Raw genomic sequence first — 21,795 nt, forward strand, 5'->3', positions numbered from 1 at the left:
ATACACCATCTACAGTGCATTCCATTGTAACTGATCTGCAGTTGATTGTTTATGCTGAAAGCATTAGGCAAATTAGGAGCCGAATGAACACATCTTTTATTAAATGAATAGATTTTTCTTTTGTTTGTCAATGCTGTTCGAAAGGAGTTGTTCAAAAGGAGTTGTTCAAAAGGATCTGTTCAAAAGGAGTTGTTCAAAAGGATCTGTTCAAAAGGATCTGTTCGAAAGGAGTTGTTCAAAAGGAGTTGTTCAAAAGGAGTTGTTCAAAAGGAGCTGTACGTGTGCGAACCCCCCATCACTATATGGCGACCAGGTGATTCACAGTAATTCTCCAGAATTATCTGAAAGACCTGTCTGGTCTACACACATATGGTTTCCTCAAGGTTTATGTCCTAACTCAGGGCGTCGCTGGAAAGTTCTCTGGCATCCAACTCTGTGGTTTACGGGATAGACTCAACAGTGGTGTGTGTGTGAGTGTGTGTGTGTGCATGTGTGCGTTAGAGAGTATTTCTATCCAGGACAGAAGATCCACTTGTCTCTGGTTTTGACCTATAAGTGCCATGCACTCTAATTGTATCAGTAAGACGTGGAATATTTCCTGACAAGGAAACTCTTTTGAAGACTGAAGACCTTATCAGTATGGTCCTCCTACCACATTTAACCAATTACTGACAGGTCCAAAATTAATAGTGCCCTCGAGAACAATGTTACAAAAAAAACTAACATACAGCTACTGAATATGTATTTTGTTTTCAAAACGAGGGAACACAACATACAGTGGGGAGAACAAGTATTTGATACACTGCCGATTTAGCAGGTTTTCCTAGTTACAAAGCATGTAGAGGTCTGTAATGTTTATCATAGGTACACTTTGTGAGAGACAGAATCTAAAACAAATATCCACAAAATCACATTGTATGATTTTTAAATAATTAATTTGCATTTTATTTCATGACGTAAGTATTTGATCACCTACCAACCAGTAAGAATTCCGTCTCTCACAGACCTGTTAGTTTTTCTTTAAGAAGCCCTCCTGTTCTCCACTCATTACCTGTTTTAACTGCACCTGTTTGAATTCGTTACCTGTATAAAAGACAGACTCCAACCTTTCCACAATGGCCAAGATCAGGGAGCTGTGTATGGACATCAGGGATAAAATTGTAGACCTGCACAAGGCTGAGATGGGCTACAGGACAATAGGCAAGCAGTTTTTTGAGAAGGCTGTTGGCGCAATTATTAGAAAATGGAAGAAGTTCAAGATGACAGTCAATCTGCTTCGGTCTGGGGCTCCATGCAAGATCTCACCTCGTGGGCATCAATGATCATGAGGAAGGTGAGGGATCAGCCCAGAACTACACGGCAGGACCTGGTCAATGACCTGAAGAGAGCTGGGACCACAGTCTCAAAGAAAACCATTAGCAACACACTATGCCGTCATGGATTAAAATCCTGCAGCGCACACAAGGTCCCCCTGCTCAAGCCAGCGCATGTCCAGACCCGTCTGAAGTTTGCCAATGACCATCTGGATGATCCAGAGGAGGAATGGGAGAAGGTCATGTGGTCTGATGAGACAAAAATAGGGCTTTTTGGTCTCAACTCCACTTGCCTTGTTTGGAGGAAGAAGAAGGATGAGTACAACCCCAAGAACACCATCCGTGAAGCATGGAGGTGGAAACATCATTCTTTGGGGAAGCTTTTCTGCAAAGGGGACAGGACGACTGTACCGTATTGAGGGGAGGATGGATGGGGCCATGTATCGCGAGATCTTGGCCAACAACCTCCTTCCCTCAGTAAGAGCATTGAAGATGGGTCGTGGCTGGGTCTTCCAGCATGACAATGACCCGAAACACACAGCCAGGACAACTAAGGAGTGGTTCCATAAGAAGCATCTCAAGGTCCTTTAGTGGCCTAGCCAACCTCCAGACCTGAACCCAATAGAAAATCTTTGGAGGGAGCTGAAAGTCCGTATTGCCCAGCATCAGCCCCGAAACCTGAAGGATCTGGAGAAGGTCTGTATGGAGGAGTGGGCCAAAATCCCTGCTGCAGTGTGTGCAAACCTGGTCAAGAACTACAGGAAATGTTTGATCTCTGTAATTTCAAACAAAGGTTTCTGTACCAAATATTAAGTTCTGCTTTTCTGATGTATCAGATACTTATGTCATGCAATAAAATGCAAATTAATTGCTTAAAAATCATACAATGTGATTTTCTGGATTTCTGTTTTAGATTCCATCACTCAAAGTTGAAGAGTACCTATGATAAAAATTACAGACTTCTAAATGCTTTGTAAGTGGGAAAACCTGCAAAATCGGCAGAGTATCAAATACTTGTTCTTCCCACTGTATACAGAAATATCGATTTTATACGTGTGAGGGAATTTTCTGTAAAATGCATATATAATTACACGTTTTATGAATATATCAATATGCATGCATAATCACTCGCTTTATGAAATATATTAATGTGCAATCCAGACACACAGACAATGACTTCTCGAATGTTATACTCCACCCACACACACACAGGGCTCTCAATGTGATTTTCTGGATTTCTGTTTTAGATTCAATCACTCAAAGTTGAAGAGTACCTATGATAACAATTACAGACTTCTACATGCTTTGTAAGTGGGAAAACCTGCAAAATCGGCAATGTATCAAATACTTGTTCTCCCCACTGTACATTTGAACTAAAGCAATCAGTGACTGTACACACGAGTGTTTTGATAATGAACTCTCAGCAAGCTCTCTCCTTCCTTCTCCTCCTTACTCCTTCTCCTTCCTCCTCCTCCTCCACTTCCTTCTCCTCTTCCTTCTTTTCTTCTTCCTCATCCTCCATTAAACATCCAGAGTGGATCTCCAAGAAATTGTGATAAATGACACTGGATAGTGTTAAAGTGATAGCAGAAGAAAGTTGTGCTGGAGACAGATAGAGATGGAACACATGCAGAGAGAGAGAGAGACAGAGAGAGAGACAGAGAGAGAGACAGAGAGAGAGAGATGGGTGGCCTTTAGGGCATGTATCTGGAAAATGGCTGTCATCACTGAGACTGAGGAGATAGTTAAGGTCAGGGCCTTAAGCTTTTGAGACTGTATGGGACTACATGAAACTGACGAAAGACGTGTCAAACATGGCTGGCACACACAGTAAGGTCGGTTGGGTTTAATGGACCCTGGTCCGCGCTGCAGCTTACACTTTTCATCCCCTCAACGGAGGACCCAAGGGAGCAGAAAAAGAAATCCAAGAATGTATTGTGGTGTTTCTGTTTTGAACAACTCCACATTCTGTGCGTGAGTTTGTGTGTATGCCTGCATGCGGGATTGCGCAACACATTTGTGTGTGAACGCAGTCAACTCGAAGATGAGATGTTAGCCCCAGTGGTAAAAGATAAATAACCCAATCCGGTCTCTTGACTGCCCTCCTGTGCTGATCTTGGATCAGTCCTCACTAGTTTATCTCAAATTACTCATATTATTGAATTGGCACTTCCATGCCAAGATGCTTTCAGGATGAGGAATCCAAGCTTCAGCCAGGGCCTCAGAAGGTTTCCTGAGACCACAGAGAACCTGTCTGTAGTCTGTGATTTAACCTGGGCCTCAGACGGTTTCTTAAGACCACAGAGAACCTGTCTGTAGTCTGTGATTTAACCAAGGCCTCAGACAGTTTCTTAAGACCACAGAGAACCTGTCTGTAGTCTGTGATTTAACCAAGGCCTCAGACGGTTTCCTAAGACCACAGAGAACCTGTCTGTAGTCTGTGATTTAACCAGGGCCTCAGACGGTTTCTTAAGACCACAGAGAACCTGTCTGTAGTCTGTGATTTAACCTGGGCATCGGCGAACAACGCAGCTCCTATTTCCCCATTTGCACAAACACTGACCATCACTCCTCACGACTCCCTAACCTCCCTTATACTGAATCCCAAATAATCTTCAAAACACAGAGAGGAAAATTTCCCATAATCTGTGCGCGATTACAGCTCGAATCTCACCCTATTCATCGACAGCAGGACCCTATAATGTGAATATAACGGAATGGGGATTCATTTGGTCAAACTGTTTTGGGTTTCATGCTGTGTGTGTGTGTGTGGGTGGGTGATAGTTGTTGATGGCTGTCATTGGGGGATGACAGCGGTGGTTGGGAAGGAGTGGTGTAAGATGTCCTGCAGACTCCGGTTGTGGTTCCATTATTTCCGTTGTGACCACGTTGAACGGTGACGTCTTATGTTCCATCTAGCTCCTCGAGGAATGAGTGCGTTCTGAATGAGAGGGTCGCCACCTCAACTCAGACTGTCGGTTCCAGCCCTCGTGCATGACACTGGATCGATTCACTTCAAATCAATGGCTTTATGGACACGGGGGGTGTTTGTTTACACTGCCCAAGCAAGGGCTCATTATTGTGTTCCCTCTCGCTCTCTCGATATGGTTATCATGTCTCTAATATCTCTTTTCTGGATTGAATAATTCTTGGATGTAGTCCTAATGCTGCTTTGCATGCACATTCTGGGATCTTGTATTCTGCTCTAAGAGAACTTTTGCAGAGTTCTGCATGCACATTCTTAAATGGGTGTTGGTCCCATTTTTGTGAATTCTTGGTTGGTGAGTGGACTCCAGACCTCACAACCCTCGAGGGCAATGAGTTCTGTGACTGATTGGAGTATTTTAATCCAGATCCTCATTGGCGTGTTGAATTTTGTGTTCTTCTTGATGGCCTAGAAGCCCTTTGTTGCCTTCTCTCTCAGATCATTCCCAGCTTAGGTGTAATTCTTTGCTTGCTCCAGGTTAACAGGGGTTGAATATAATCTTTTGGTCTTGGCACCTGGACCTTTTTAAGGAAAATTATTATTTTTGTCTTAATGAGACTCTGTCACAGCCCAAGTTTCTCTCTCTCTCTCTTTCTCTCAGAGTACAGAATGTCTTTTTGAGTTATTCCTAATTTCAAAATGCCAACGCATTTCTGTGCCAGAACTTTGTCCCAATTCGCCCAATTCACCGAGTATTTCCTGAAGACCTGTGTGCATGTTTCTCTGTGTGTATTTTGTCATTGTCCTGGTACCTGTCTCATTTCTCACCCCGGTTCCATGGGTGAACCCTCCACCTTCCACGGCCAGTGACTCCATCCAGCAGCTGTCCGTGTGGTCACAAGTCCTACCCTAAACTCAATTGGCCCTGGTCAAAATGAGTGCACCGCTGAGGGACAAGGGTGCCGTTTATGACTCTTGCCTCGCTCTGGGTCCCGTGGAAACAGTCTCTGTCTTTATGTGTTGAATCCCCCCCCCCCCTCCCCATTCCAGGGCCCTGAACCAACCCAGTATTATGGGACCGCGGGCTCCAACCTCCCAGCCCATTGGTCACTGGTAGCGACTCCTGAGTTTGGTTCTGCGGTCAATGAACACTGTGGTTCGATACTTTTCGTTTTCGATTTCTGATGTGCTTTGTTAAAGTGCCTGTGAATGACAGGTTTTTCAGTGTGTAAGTGTCTGGTTTGACTGTGTGTGTTTGTGTGTGTCTGTGTTTGTGTGTGTGTGTGTGTGTGTGTGTGCGCGTGCATGCTCATGTTTGTGCATCCATCGTGTTTTTACAAAAACCTGTTTTGAATAAGCTCCTCGTAGCCTGTGTTGTGGCTTGTAGTTTTCTTTCATTACTTTCAGTGTCTCGTGCCGTTCCCCACGCGACAGTTCATACTGCCTAATTGTCTCAAATTGGTTTGGGAGACTTGGCCAAACACATCACCACTCTGGTGCTGCCGAACATACCCAGGACTACGGGGAAATCACTGCATACTGCATTATCGACAGGCCCGACGGGAATACTTCAGTTGGTGTTGCCGACGAGGCAATTATGACCCCAAGCCGGTTTCTGAGACACACACTAGCGTGTTTGCAAAACAGGGTTGTGAATGAGCTAAGAATATGAAAATGGAAACCAATCTAGCTCTCCTATGAAATGCGAAACGGCGCTAAAGCCTCATGGAAACGGACGGATAAAGTCCCAGACGGATAAAATGTTATTTCAGACGGCTAGTGTAAAACGTTACATATCCTTCAACAGCCTTTTTGCTTCTAGAGCTGTTGTCCTTCAGAGACCGGGGTTTACTTTTTAAAGGTTGCAACAAAAAACTGTAAAAATAAATGAATAAATAAAAGTTTTTGATGTTTCCCATAAAAGCAGCTCTTCAAGGTGGGGTGTCTGTGGCGTACACTCACATGTTCACAACTTCACGTTTTTCTGTATGGACCCATCTGTGCGCGTGTTAGAATGCGTGGGGTTAGGAAGTGCGTGTGAGAATGTGTGTGTGTTTTTGTTGTATGTTGGCCAAACCTCTTAGAAGCCACTTCACTTAAAATATTTTTTTAACATATCCCACCTGTCAAAGAGAGATACATCTCAGATTGTGGTGGTTGGTGTGTGTGTGTATGTTTGTGGGTGTGATTGTGTGTGTGTGTGTGTTTGTGTGGGTGTGTGTTTGTGTGCGCATGTGTGTATGTTTGTGTGCGCATGTGTGTGTGTTTGTGTGTGTGTGGATGAAATGTAAGTTGTCTCAAGATGTCCCACTTTAATTGTATAGAATGAATTGCATTTCTCTGTTCGTGACAATTTTTTATTGATCATTGGTAGATTGCTTAAAGTTTGAATTTGCTGACTCAAACCCATGCAAAGCACTTACATGTGATCACGTCGACATCAAGGGGGTAAAAAGACAGTGGTTTTGGTGTAAATCCTCTTCCAGGTTCTATTCATAAGTCTCTTGTTATGTTAAATTGAGAGTCAGGCCTGGATTAGATTATACAAGGTTGTTTTTGTCCACAGCATTTTTTTATTGTGGTTGACGTTTATTGTGGTCTGAGATTCAGTCACTAACAGCAATTAGTTCCGCTGTTTTCATTTTAGCTTGAATAAACCTGTTCTGGGCAAAGCCCAAGTAGCAAATAATGTGTGTGTGTGTGTGTGAGTGTGTGTGTGTCTGTGTGATTGCATGGTAGTTTGAATTAAAACAGGTCCTTAATATGGTGTTTTGGCCACTGAGGATCCCGGGAGAAATAATACCCATCAGTCCATAACACACAATCTTTGGAAGGAAAACAAAAGTACCCAATTATAATCAGCTTGGATTTATGATATCAAAACATACTGAACGGTTGTAACCAAGCAACCATGTATTTGTATTGTTTTGTGCTACGGCGAACAACGTTTCTACAGAAAGCTGCTTCAAGGAGGTAAGAGGTCTGTATAACACTGTCATCCAAGCATTTTTAAATACGTTCTATTCATAGTTATCAAGTGTATTGTAGAGCCCATTATGACCAACTAGTTCCATAGAGTTTGCTTGTGAGTTTTGCCAGCAGCATCCTGCACTCCATTGTTGGCTCAACTCCGAAGCTAAGCATGAGAGACCATAAGATGATGCCATTCCAGATTCTGCTGGCTGTGGTGTTGGAGGGCAAGCCAGGGACAATTATCTCCCTTTCCTAACGGTCTAATCCCAGTACCCCAGGGCAGTGAAGGGGACATTGCCCTGCTTTCGGATGGGACTTTAAACAAGTGTGCTGTCTCTAAGTGGTCACTTAAGATCCCATGGTACTTATTCTAAGTGTTTGTATCATCATGGCCGCACAAACATCCCCATAAATTCATGTATTTTCCACATCCATCTTATGTTTCTTTTCTGTTAAGTTCTGTATGCACTGAGTGCTTGCAGGCCGTTATGTGTCTAAGGATAAAAGCGTCAGCTAAATAAGTAAAATGCATGTAATGTAGGTCACACTCAATTGAAAGGTTCATCCATCAGTGTCAGACAGAACCATCTTGATGGCCAATGGTAACAGAATCATAAATAACTGCACTCATCAACCTGTCTGGACTGCTGAGAGACCAAGTACTGAGGCACGCTCAGCCACTCTGACGGGGGGGGGGGGGGGGGGGGGTTGTGGGAAGAGCAGGGACCTCTCAGTTAGCCAGCAGTGACTGGAATACTAAAACCGCTATTCGAGAACCAAAAGAATGCATTCCCAGAAAATGAATGAGCAGAAGAAAATGTTTGTCCCTAGCGACAAGTTACTGTATGCTGTGTATGGTCCTTTCATCAGACTTGAGCCCAGCACAAGATATGTACATTGTCTCCAGGTGCGCTGACAAATCGCCCCGGCCCAAGTAACTTAGTGTAGAAGATCCCTGGGTATCCAAAGGCTCAGTTCTGATCTATCCGGTCCATTACAGAAATCTTATCTGTCTGCAGGGCTTTCCTCTTTGTTGTCTTTGAGAAATGGCTCGTTGGGCTGGATGCGAATGCCGGACTGACTGGCCGTGCGAGGTGTATCCGTCTCATCTGGAGTGGATTTAGATGACACTACAGGGGAAAAGACGTTCAGGCTCTCACTCCCTCACTTTGTCTTTTCTGTCTTGCTGGCTTCTTTCTCAATCTCTTTCCCCCTCTCCTTCTCTCTCTCTCTCTCTCTTTCTCTTTCACTCTCTCTCTCTCTCTTTCTCTCTCTTTGCCTCCAACTATAAATGGGACTTTGTTGGGTAACTTTCAGTCTCCTTCCCCCCAAAGTCAATCTCCCTGTCCAATTACACAAGACGTCACATTTGATTGGAATCCACTTGCATCTAAATGTCATATTTCATGCATCTAATGACAATATAGTGATACTTTTAAAGTCTCATTCATGCACACTGCATTTCCAAAATTGGTTTTGCAATTGATGGAATTACGTATGCACGCATGAACACACTCTCCCACTCACACACATACACACACACTCTCTCACACACACACATACACACACACTCTCTCACACACACACATACACACACACTCTCTCACACACACACACATACACACACACTCTCTCACACACACACACATACACACACACTCTCTCACACACACCATCTCTCCAAGTGTGCTAGTTTGATTAATGGTTGTTATGACAAGAACCAGCAAGGCTTGTAAGACGGTAGCCCTTTGCTCCGCTCCGGTGTCTCTGTTAATTGCGTGAGTGTGTCCACTCTCTCCGCTCCTCCCCACGTTTGTCTGTTGCAGGCCTGGATGTCTAAACTCTGTACCGTGTGACGGTGCTGTCCGACAGACCTCCAGCACCAGAGCTGCTACACTAACGGTTCGCTCATCCAGTTAGAATATGTCTTAGTGTCAGTCTAACACTTGTTCATTCCCAAATTGCACCCTTGTTCAGAGCACCAGTTCACCTCACTCATTACCGGCCTGAGGTTCAGTGGCCGTCGGAAGTAAGGGAGAATAGGGTGCCGTTTGAGACGCACATCGAGGTCTTTCAGTTGTACCAACGGCCCTCCTCGCCCAGGGTTCGCAACTGTCACTGTGAGGCAGTTACCCTAAACAGGAACGCTCTCTGAAAAATGCTTGAAGTTGTCAGTGAGTTTGGAAATGTTTAAAAACGAAGCCACTACTAATACAGTTGATGATGTGGACTGTCCAGACCAAATCATGGAAATGATGACAACACATGCCCGTCCTCTGGTGTTGGATTTTGGGCTTCTCTACCTAGATATAATGAATAAACAGTAGAGTTTATTGGTTAAATATTGGTGTTTTTTTATAGACCACCATGGCCTTTCCACTCCACAGTTCTGAAAGAGGGGAAGCTATCAGGTTTTCCATAGAAAAACAGGGGAGAAAGACTGAATGTCATATTACAGGAATGACTTGGTAAACACCAAAGTTCGGCTAAAAGTGACCCATATATCAAGTATGCTCTATGCAATATTTTGCCTGGTGGTGGCTAGTCATGTCTGCTTGGGGGGTTGCTGTTGTGTTTTGTGTTTTTTTTTTTTTGTCCGCTAGCTTAGCTCCGGGTTGTTGTTGTTTTGATTACTAGCTGAGCCAAGAACAGATAGCATGTCAAAACAAGGGCCCTCAACTTCCGAACAAAGGGGGAGAACCACCGAGCAGCTTTCCAAACGGATGCAGTTGGTTTGCTTTTTTTTTTTTATCCTCTCTGCAAAGCTCCAAAATTACGATTTTCCCTCTGAGATTCCAGGGGAGAAAAAAGCATCTTAAAGGAATTTAGGGAAGATTTCTTTCCTCAAACTTTCCTCTTTTCAGTTGCACAACTCCCACTCGGCATCTGCGGACATGTTTACGTCCTTGGGGCCATCTCGATGAGTCTGTAGTACCATGCGTTACGGCCAGAGGATCAGCCCTGAAGCAGGCAACAGGATTAGCCACAGCTTGTCTCGAGACAGGTGTGACTGGAGCCCTTTGATGAAAGAACCCGGGAGGCCACGGGAGGGAGAGAGACGCCGGATTAGTTAATATTCAGAAGATCTGCCAGACATGGAGATGCCTGGCTTTGATTAATGCCTAGGGATATTGGCACCAGTATCTTCCATAGCCTGGTATCAGGTTGGCACCAAGCCCTTGGCATCGGCTTGGCATCAGGCCTTCGACATCAGGTTGGCATTGTGCCTTTGGCATATCCGAAACAGCGTGTTCTCCAGAGTCATTGCAGCCTCTGTTCACATGAGATGCGCCACTGTTATTGGTATCCTTGTCTTACCCCTGTTTTAATGAAGATTGTGTGTTTGTGTGTTTGTGTGTGTGTGTGTGTGTGTGTGTGTGCAACAGGGCAGTTGGGGCACTCGTCCCATCTCTCCAATGTCCTCCCTTGCCAATGTGTTTGAGGCATTTTGGAACGCACAGCTGCAAAGGCTCTTTAACAGTCATTATCCTCCCATTCAAGGGCTCTTCTATCTACCTCCCCGTTTGCCTCTCTTTCTCTCTTCCCACTTTCTCTCTTTATTTCTCTCTTCCTCTCATTTTCTTTCCTTCTGCTGCTGCTTTGTTCTTTTCCTTTGTAGATGGGATGTGTGTATCGATGGATGGATGTATCACGTGGTTGGCCTTGCCCCGCAGGCTTACATAGTTGAGAAAATTAATGTGATGTGTTCAGTATTTAAGGTTTCCAACCTCGTAGGTTCACTTAAACCTCATAGTTTAGATTCAGATCTCTTACACACACGCACGCCAACGTGTTCACACACTCTCACTGCAGTATTTTACGTTTGCTCCTGGGACAGAAAAGCATCTAAGGGTGAAGTGAAAGAGATAAACATTTACATGTTTAGTGAAAGCAAATGCTTATATTTGAAGTTTACACCAGTGTGATCAATCTAGAGTGGTCCCTGGAGCGTACGATCACACCGGTGTGATTAGAACGTCATGTTTAGAATGCACCATTAGCATACCTAGCTACAAGTAACGTAACAATGGCTGGTAAAACCGCGCTATTATTTACTCACATTTAGCTCAAACAGTGTTTATAACTTTATTTCCTGATTGTAATTGTTTCAAGACCATACTATGATATTAACCAGGTAGAAAGCATTCAAATCGGGACAAGAAGTGTTAGTTACGTACCAACAGACAGCCAACACTAATGCACAAAAACGAATTATATTAGTGACTACTACCAATCAAAACCATTGCAAAAACTTTCTAGAAGTTACGTTCCCCGTTGTATGCATTTTATATAGTTTATTCATTTTCACTGCATTGAATAACTGGTCACGATTTGTTAGCTAGCGGGCAGCTGACGTTTGCTAGCGGTTAGCTGACGTTTTCTAGCTAGCTACAGTTATAAATCAACCAACTTTTGTAGCTCTTAGAATTCGAGTCAACGAGAGAAGCTTGCAATGCAATGCATGTAGTGTTCCTTACCTAGCAAGGTGACTGTTCAAAGGCTGGCGTGAGTTCAAATGCTGCAGAGTACCGAAGTCACGTGCAAAAAAACTCACGCTGGGGGGTCGGTAAGGAATATTTGAAACTCACGCGTGAAAAGGTTAAGTGTTAAGCTTATGGCAAAGGTTAGGTCCTAAGGTTAAGGTTAGGTAGTTTGATAGAATGGTTCGTTTTAGGGTTAATGTTTGGTAAGGTTTAGGTGTTATTGTGCAAATGGTTAAGTTAAGGTTTATGGTCATACACATATGTACATTTAATATGAATACTGTATATTCTGTGTGTATATATATAAATATCTGCGGCTTAACCACATTTAGCATCCCTTACCCCAGCAAACCTCAAGTCTATTTAAACGCAGCAGAGATAACCATTGCCCCTAGTGGCTGTTTTTCAAGTCTTACCCTCCTGGACAAACATCTTATATTGAACTTCATCAACTAAGATTTGTAAACAAGATTTCACACACTCACACTCATACACTCTCACACACACACACACACACACACACAAACATAGATGCAGCGTGCCAGAAGGAGGTGTTTCATGCCAGCTGCCCACTCCTACAATTAGTGGGGCCCACAACTGTTTTTATAGGTTCTAGCAGAACCGTTGTGCGTGTGTTTGTGGTAGTGATAGAGGTGATTGTGTGTGTGTGTGTGTGTTTGTTTTGTAGCTAAATTCTTTATACACATACACACTCATCTGTAGCAGCGCCGTCCTCATCAGAATTTGTTGTCTCACACCCTAAAACAAAACCTCTGTGGACCCAAAGCTCTTTGAGCAACCGCCCCATAAAAGACCCAGAAACAAGCCCAAAACACCCCCTCTCTCAGTCACATCCTTCCCTCCTCCTCCCTACTCCCCCTCTGGTGAAGCAGGCCACATTGACATCACTGTGGTTTGGTGACAGGGCACCGCGTTCCGTTCTGAGGGAATACCAGGGAGGACCCTTGCTGAAACGGACCAGCCTGCCTGGGTGCCCTGATGGCTGGGCGCGGGGCTTCACCGAGGGCCTGGCAGACTGGGGTGAGAACCAGTCTGGTGGCTTCTGGGGAGTGGATCAGAGAAACCCAGCTTTCTCTCCTTCTTTCCCTCCGTCCTTTGCTTTTTCCCCTCCCTCCCTTACTCTGCCCCTCCCTCCCTTACTCTGCCCCTCCCTCCCTTACTCTGCCCCTCCCTCGCTTCACGGCCTCTGTAATTATCTTACCCTGTTGGAGATGCTTGATGTACAGCCAATTAGACAATAGAGAACAGAACTTGAGCTTTCGCTTTTCTATCCCTTTTCCTTTCCTTAGCTGTCTCCCCCGGCAAAACAACCTTACTGACACCCCCTTTCCCCTCTCCGTTATCGTTCCCTCACATGTCTTCAGTCCTGTACAAGCCCCCCATTGTCCTCTTGGGAATCCCTCCCAATATCATGGTGTCCCTCAAGCTGGCGATTTACACTCTCTCTCCTCACGGCATCCTGGTGTGTGTTAATTGTCTTCGTCCTCGTTCCTCTGTCTCTTTTCCCCTACGGCCACCATTTAGTTTCAGTCCAAATAAAGATAGAGCCTACGGCCGGTCTGGTCTACCTCTGCCTTGCGTGTCGTTTACTGTGGAGGAGAGCAATGCAACAGATGTGTGTCTCTCTCTCTCCAGGATTTCCTTTCTGGGCAGTAGAAATAAAGATATGTCTCTCTGTGACTTAAAGCCGTGTCTAATTGTACAGGGATCAGTTGTAAACTCCAGCTAAACTTAGTGTTTAGAACCGAAGTCCGTCCTGTCCTGGGATCATGTACTAAACGAAATCGCCTAAACCCTTTGACCGTTCGCTTTAGCCTTACCGGAATCCTAGCAGGGTGGGGGATACACTACCGGGGCCGTTCTATTGGTCAGATTTCGCCACGCAAGCTCTATTAAACGTAGATTGAGTGTTGGAAATGATTTGGAGTGGTATCTGAACCCAGGTCCACTCGGCTGAAACAGGGTGGTTCTGGTGTGCTAGCGGTTAGCTGGCTGTTGGCAGTGGCTGTGAAGGCTGGAGGAGAGCAGAGGAGAATTACTGTACACTTGCAGCATATTGGAGCTTTTTTCTCCTCCTCATCCCAACCTCAGTTTCTTTTCACGAAGTCAGACTCTCAGAATTGAATTGTTATGTCTAATTCTTTGTCCTAAAAACATTTTTTATGGCATGGGTCAGATTTCTACCTCTGTGTCACTAATTTGGTGCGTTTACCATCCTGGACTGGATCTGTATTTAATTATCAGACCAAATAAATGTAACAATTTCCACGTTATTGTAAATATGTTGGAATGTCGCTCAGCATGTCATGCGTTTAATGCATTCAACCCGACCCAACCTGAATATCTCTCGTACCGGTATCCATCCATTCTCCCCATCCTCTTTTCCTCGCACAGCAAATCCGTCATTCCTCTTCCCGTTCCTTCGTGTATTAACTCTGCCCAGCCCTTCATCTTCCAATCTTCTCGCCCTCACGCAGCAAATCCTCCGGCACTCGCGGGCCAACGCCACCAAGGTCATCTTCCTGATAACGGACGGCTACTCCAACGGTGGTGACCCGCGCCCGGTGGCGGCGGCTCTGAGGAGGCAGGGGGTGGAGATCTACACCCTGGGGATCTGGCATGGGAACTTCCGGGAGCTCCATGACATGGCCTCGCACCCCAAGGACGAGCACTGCTACCTGGTCCACAACTTTGCCGAGTTCGAGGCCCTGGCTCGCCGAGCGCTGCACGAAGGTGAGCGGAAGGGCCACGTGGCTGGCACAAATGGACGGCCCAAAGCTACATTTCCACTAAACGCATCTCCTTGTCCCAAACACCAAATGAAAGTAAATAGCTTGGTGTTTGCAGGTTTGGTGTTTATATGCATTATCCAGTCTGTGTACGCAAACCAGTCTTGTAATTTAGCATTCGCTTCATCTGACCACTTCTGTCAGATTTGCAAGAGGGAAGGAGAAGGATGGCCTTTTGTTCTGTGAGTGGGGTAAAAGTGAAGTTTTTATGCCTCTAGTTGAAGAGGTAAAAATCTGATATACTGTAAAACTGATTTCAATGTTTCATGGTTTTATAGTTCCGGGCAAAGAAATGTTGGGTCTGGTTATGCATTTTGTGGTGTGTTTAGGGCTTAGTGCCAGCATCAGTTCGTGTCGGTATCTAGAAACAAATGTTCTCTTGGTAGATAGTTTAGTCTACAGCTTACTATGAGGTGTTCTAACAAAAAAAGGTGAGACTTCCTAAAAGCCATTGTTGACTTAGTTAGCTTTTTTCAGCTACTTGAACTAGATTGTGTCATGCCCTGAACAAAGTATCCTTGTTGGTCCTAGTAGACGAATCAGAATCTAAGTCCAAACAATAGTCCACATCAGGTGATAGATTTTTTTCCCTCTTTTCAGAAGATTGAGGAGACATAATTTAAAAAAGGACATCAGTGTATATATAAAAAAAAGTAAATTACAGAACTTGCCAGGAGCCTCTAAGAGGCCCACTGTTAATTGCAACGCCATTTTGTCACAACGACAACATAAGAAGCAAGAAGTGGAAAGATTGCACAACAGACTAGTAACCAGGCTAGTATTGCGTGAATCTGTTTTACAGCATGTCCGTCAGCGAGAGATCTGTGGGAAAGATTGAGAGGCGGCCCCGCGTGACTCCGGTATTAACATGTACGCCATTGGCTCTGGGTGTCTGGATGTCTAGACAAAACGTAACATCACAGAGGCACTGAAACAGAAGTAAATACCTGCTCCATTTCTCCATTTCTCCAGAAAGCAGACCCCAGAAATAAAGCTGTGGCCTCTCCATCAGTTGCGATGGTCCGTAAGAACGACAGCGCGCTGCCGTCCAAGCCTGTGTCACCAACAGTACCCTTGTCCCCTGCGCAGTGCCTTACTTTTGACCCGTACGGTGAAAAGGGAAGCATTTGGGAAGCTCTTTATGAATCCAGACGGTGGTAAATTATCCCTGTCAGACATTGTGAGCCGTGGCAGTAAGTTATCAGATCTGCCTGCCGCGTGTCTCCCTTTGACTCTCCGTCGCCAAGTCGCCTCCTGCCAGCCAAAGAGCATGGAGCACTGGTCCCTCAGGCGTATGGCGCTACTTTCAGACCCAAAACTTATAGTTTCAGCTCCAGCCCCATACCATTGGTTCCATTGCGCCAGGCAAGCTCAGTTGGGCATAGCTGAAACCTTTACCGTTAGAACGCCGTTCTGCTCTCTTATCCCCGCTGACCTTTGACACCTTGGATCAGACGCCATCCGCACCCATGTATGAATCATCTGGCGGAAAATGCTTATTTTCGGGTTCCTGTTTCTCAAGCAGAACGATGACTCAACCAGTCCTTATCTTATGAGTGTGGTTAAATACGTGCTTTGTCATTGGAATTAGAATTGGCTAAAACAGTTAAATGGCTCACCGGTCCAACTAACAACCAGCCTCCCAACATTGTCTATCATTCACGCCCTGGGCCAGTGTGTGACTCCGCCGCAACCCGTTCCACGAACTAAAATGGTTAACCCCTGACCTCGACGACCCTTCGTCTCTCCTCAGACCTGCCGACGGGAAGCTACATCCAGGAGGAGCCGTCCCGTTGCTCGTCGCTGTGCGAGGCCGGGGCGGACTGCTGTGACGTCATGGCTAGCTGCAAGTGCGGCACCCACACGGGCCAGTACGCCTGTGTCTGTGAGAGAGGCCACTTCGGCAAGGGCCTGCAGTACGAGTGCACAGGTAAGTCCCGGGGGGGCGGGGGGGGGGGGGCGGGGGGGGGGGCACACCCACATCACAGAGTCTTAGGGTCGAACCTCAGGGGAAGTTAGCACGACTTACCTCCGAATTCAGCGGAGGACGTCTTGTCGTGACCCGGGTTTATTGTGTGATTTTTGGGAGTGTTTCTGTCGGCTCTGCGTTTTTTACTTCTGTGAACTGACCGCTCAGCCTCAAAACGCTTGCGAGATCACTGTGACTAGAAGTCAAACTATCCGAGTTTCATTGACTCACTCAGGTACAGCTGCTCGGTGCTGAGATCCTGATCAACAGATCCAGGATTTCCTCACGGTGTAGGACCTGACCCTGTGTGTGCGGGTGTGTGTGGGGGCGCGGGGGACTTGGTAGGGGACTGTGACAGATAATGACGTGTGTTTGTGTGCATAAGGTCTCAGGCCGTCCAGCCCTCGCCTCTCCCTCCCTCCTCCACCAGCTGAACATACACATCTCACACGTGCTTCGATCTCGGTCTAACTCATTCCGGCCCCTTTGATCCTCTTCTGTCCGAACTATTCGTGGTTTGTATTATACTTAGGAGACCCTAAGCGGACTTCACTGACACCCCTGTTAAAAGACTACTGCATTTTAAAATGGCCTGTCTGCTCTTTGGCAGTCCAAAAATAATACTGGGCCAACTGTAATCAACAGACCCCTCAGTGGACAACCAAGTCAGAAGGTCCTGTGTTTGTTGGAGACCCTGCAGAACGGAAAAAACACACCGTCTTTCTAATCGGCAGGGATTTCCAACTCAGCAATAGTTCACATGGTTTAATAGATGACGGGGGCCTGAATTAGTTGCAGTTGGTGGGTTAAAACAAAAAACAAGACAATGTTTCAATCCTGGAAGCATTAAAGTCTGTAGGTGTCATCGACGAGAACGGCTCCCAAATTAAAATCACAGGCTACCGAGATGAAAGTCGGCTTATTCACCACTGTTTTATTGTTTACGACCAGCACACAAACACAAAGGTGGGTGTGTGTTGGAGAGAGAGTGTGTGTGTGTGTGTCTGAGCAGGAAGGAATGAAGGAAGAATCTATCTGTTCCTGTTTAGCCTTTCCCTTTCTAGCTGATAAGCAAATCTCACAGTCATCTAAACATCCAAGAGCATCTGCCAGCGACGTGTTCTAGGTACATATCTGTTACACGTGAATGTGTTTTAAACCCTTTGCCCTTAACGATGTGTAGACTTGACAACGCATTAAAACGACAGCCACACGTGAGCGGCCTGATTCACATAGCAACCGGCCTCGGCCGAATCTCCATGACAGGATTTCATATTGATCGTGTGTCTCCGTGAGTCCCTGGAACAGCAACCGGTCGTCTCAGCGATACAGTGGGTGTTGGAGGAGTTATGTGTACAGGCTGTGCTGTGAGGCTGGCAGTTGTCTTAGGGGGTAGTCTCTCCACTGGACTGTGCTGTTGTTGGCAGAGTTAGTGTTGTGAGGCTGGTTAGAAGCCTGATACTGTGGACTGGGTGGGGGGGGGGGGCACTCTGGATACTTCAGTCTGGAAAAACAGGTCTGACCAACAGTCTTGGGGGCGGGGGGGGTGTGGGCACAATGACTTACAGAAAATGTGGTTTGATTGAATTAGCTAGAATTGATGAGGTTTAGGGAAAGAATCTTGACTGTGCGTGTGGGGAAATAGTTTTGGGATTGGTCCTCCTAAAGAAGACCAAACATGTCTGGAATTTAGTGAGAAAATGGAGGAGGCATCTTTATTAAACAATACATTGTGTTACTCCTTATTGGGCACTGACTACCGACTACAATGATTCTGGTTGTGTTAGCCGTGACAGTGACCAGAACCGCTGGCTAAACTGCACGTGTGTATCCAGGCCGCCACGCTGCCTCAGTGGATGAGAAAACACAACACAGACTGGACTCATGGTACCAGCTATCTGGACTGGCCTCACGCCAGAGTCTAGAGAGAAAAGATGAACGCGGCCAGAGGACAACATTTCCTCTCCTCGACATGTTTTCCTCTGTTCCACGAGACTACCACGGTGTGCGAGGACGGAGGGGGTGACATCTGGACTGGATTTCAGTAACACGTGTGTGATTCACTCTACATGTTTTCCTTTTTCCTATTCGAGGTGAGATGGAGAAGAGGAGCGAGGGGAGGGAAAGATGTGGACATGGAAAAAAGATTCAGTAGACCAACGCGAAAGGGGGCAAACTGATATGAGGTGGAATGTTGCTGCACCTGGATTAACTTGTCCGTGCTAATCTTTGTCCTTAATTTGCGATTTCTACAAAGCTAACGTGGAATTGATTTAGGTTTACTATCATTTAATAGTTTGATTTTGAGGACCTATACCAAATGGTCCAAAGTGTTTGGACACCTGCTCATCAAATATCTCCTTCCAAATTAATGGGCATCAATATTGACTTGGTCCCTCCTTTGCTGCTGAAACAGCCTCCACTCTTCTGTGAAGGTTTTCCACTAGATTCTGGAATGTTGCTGCAGGGATTTTCTTCAGTTTAGCAACAAGAGCATTACTGAGGTCGGACACTGACGTTGGGGGTTTAGGCTTGGCTCGCGGTCAGCGTTCCATTTCATCCCACAGGTGTTTGATGGGGTTGAGGTCAGGGCTCTGTGCAAGCCACTGAAGTTCTCCCACACCGATCGTGAGAACCCATTTCTGTATATACACTGCACTTGGGTATTGTCTTGCTGAAACAGGAAAGGGCCTTCCCCAAACTGTTGCCACAAAGCTGGAAGCAAACACTCGTCGAGAATGCCATTTTGTATGCTGTAACATTAAGATTTCCATTCACTGGATTTAAGGAGCCGAGCCCTAACCATCAAAAAACACCCCGGACCGTTATTCCGACTGCGCCAAACTTTCAGCCATGGAAACACATTCCGTGAAGATCCCCACTACAAGCTGTTCTGCCGACGTTGCTTCCAGAGGAAGTTTGGGTCTTGGTAGCTGGTGTTGCGACCGAGGACAGACAAGTTTTAGGCGATACGTGGTCCAGCAGCCACTGGTCCCATATGGTGAGCCTGTGTGGCCGACCACTTCACGGCTGAGCTGTTTTTTGCTCCCAGAAGTTTCCACTTCACAATAACAGCACTTACAGTTGACCCGAGCAGTGCTAGCGAGGCAGAAATTTGACCAACTGACTTTTTGGAAAGGTGTGACAGAATGACAGTGCCACGTTGAAAGACACTGAGCTCTTCAGTATGAGCCATTCTACTGCCCATGTTGGTCTATGGAGATTATATGGCTGTGTGCTCTGTTTTATTCACGTGTCAGAAATGGATGTGGCTTAAATAGCCAAAACCGCTAATTTGAAGGCATGTCCACTTAACTTTGTCCACGTAGTGTATGTCAATATACAAAAACGAAATTGTTTTAACTTGATAAATCCTAAATCAGGACAACAAACAGAAACACAGCAGCCTATCACAGGGTAGCAGAGACATTAATCATTATTGTCTCAGTAAGTCTTAGGGCACTGACAGTAAAACCAAATTGTGTTATTCATGTATCGTATTTTTCTTTTACTATTTTTAGACTGTTACATGTCCATCTGAAGAATCACAGAAATTGGTCTGTAACCACAAAAAGGCGTACTTATTTGGTCATGAACTTTGATTCTTCCGTGCTTTTGACAAACCACTTGTCTAATTAGCAGCCTCCTGCTTAATTTTCGCCTTTATTTTTTAAGGACCTCTTTCATGCTTAAATTTTAAATGTTGAATGTTATTGTTTGGACATCCTTTTTTTGTTTTACCTCACTTGAAGTTGATGTTCACACACTAACCTCCAGAGTAAGCCACTACAACGCTACATTTAAACAGTTTGTTTTACAATAAAACATTTGTAAATACTTTTAGCCAATGCTATACAGTGGCAAATATGACATTTAATAAAGAATAACCGTGACCAAGATAGGTTGTCATGCAAATCAAGGTTGACCTGTTGGTTAATCTTCGCTAGTATGCGGCCTTGCCAGCCAATAAAGGGGCCTGGGCTGGGAGTGGCCAAAGGGCTGGTGCTCGGCCTCTACACACAGTTGGGCAGTTGTATGTCTATCACCCTAAACTGGATGAGCCACGCCCCTGTTCCTCAGGCATCGTTTCCTATAGTCTCAAGTTGCACACCACCGCCCACAGCTGTCTCTCGTCAAAGCCTGGGCGGATGTGGTCCTGGTGTCTCTGCATGACTCCACCACCTGTTGATTCCACCACAACGGAGACATCCACTCGGACTCAAAAGGACAAGTGTCAGTTGGTTTTCACTGTCTCTCGTGAGTGAGTTGAGTCTCTCTTCGGGTTTCTCCTTCTATTTCACAAGACTTTGTTGCCAAGATGAAGTTGGTCAGGGGCTCCGCCCGGCATTATCTCAGATGGCCTGTCCTATTGATGTTTGTGTCTTGATGCAATACTGGAACAGGAAACAAGAGAGCTTGGTTGTGATTTCACTACGTGATTTGTAGGCCAGGTGAAACTAGAACGTTGCCGCCATGACTGAACAAGTCATAGGTTACATGTTTTTGGGTTGTCTGAAACTCTGAGAGGCCAAACCAATTTGAGCGCTAGGTTTATGTACAGTATATCTTTAATATAGGTTTATGTACAGTATGTCTTTAATATTGCTAGCTATCACCGCAAACCATCAGGATACCACATAAGTACTCCTGAAAGCTTATCTGCGCTCATTAATGCCTCTGGGTAATCTGTCAGAAAGCATGTCCTCTGACACAAATTTGTGTGTTGACGTAATTCAACAAAGTTAGCAACAGACTGACCCGTTTTCTTAAAGTTGCAATTAAACTTGGACCTCTGGAAAATCACAGTCTTTGGATTGTGATGAGACTGGACAAGAGCAACTAGATCAACAACTGGAATTTCCCCTCGTCTCCATGGAGCCAAATTCCTCATTAGCTTGTAGGTTTTAGCCCCACACACGTTCAGGAGAAGAGTGCACTGTTTAGCCTCATCTGAAGTTTAGCCTCATCTGAAGTTTAGCCTCATCTGAAGTTTAGCCTCATCTTAGCTACTTGCTAAGAAAAGGTGTCCATTCTTCTCCATTCTGTCCAGTCCTCACCCTGCAAAAATCATTTGAAGCAGGGTGGTGTTCTCTTTCACAATTTCTGTAGTTCCACCCATTGCCCTTGTAATGCTTGTCCCTGAGCCTTGTCAGTTATTTCTTTGTTTGTAACTTTCACTGAGGGAAAGTCAAAAGGACATTTCTTAAAATGGTCAATGGTATAAGAAATATATATTGATATAGACACATTTTTTTTTTTTACTTTTTATGTCCAATAGCAGTTAGTTTCACTGTAATTTCAAAGAACAAATCATAAGTCT

At 45.3% G+C, this 21,795-nt stretch overlaps 1 protein-coding gene across 6 annotated transcripts in view; it reads left to right on the forward strand.

The window, feature by feature from the left end:
• svep1 (sushi, von Willebrand factor type A, EGF and pentraxin domain containing 1) overlaps window positions 1–21,795 on the forward strand; it is an 88,934-nt gene that overhangs the window by 11,799 nt on the left and 55,340 nt on the right. For 5 of the 6 annotated variants that reach the window (XM_029117415.2, XM_029117417.2, XM_029117416.2 and 2 more), the window contains exons 2-3: window positions 14,195–14,450; window positions 16,260–16,436. In XM_029117415.2, the coding sequence (XP_028973248.2) occupies window positions 14,195–14,450; window positions 16,260–16,436 (433 nt within the window). Of the gene's footprint in view, window positions 1–14,194; window positions 14,451–16,259; window positions 16,437–21,795 lie in introns of those variants that run through there. The other variant, XM_029117419.2, reaches the window with a different exon arrangement.

The sequence above is a fragment of the Esox lucius genome, chromosome 24 (genome assembly GCF_011004845.1).
Source record: "Esox lucius isolate fEsoLuc1 chromosome 24, fEsoLuc1.pri, whole genome shotgun sequence".
Taxonomy (NCBI): Eukaryota; Metazoa; Chordata; class Actinopteri; order Esociformes; family Esocidae; genus Esox; species Esox lucius.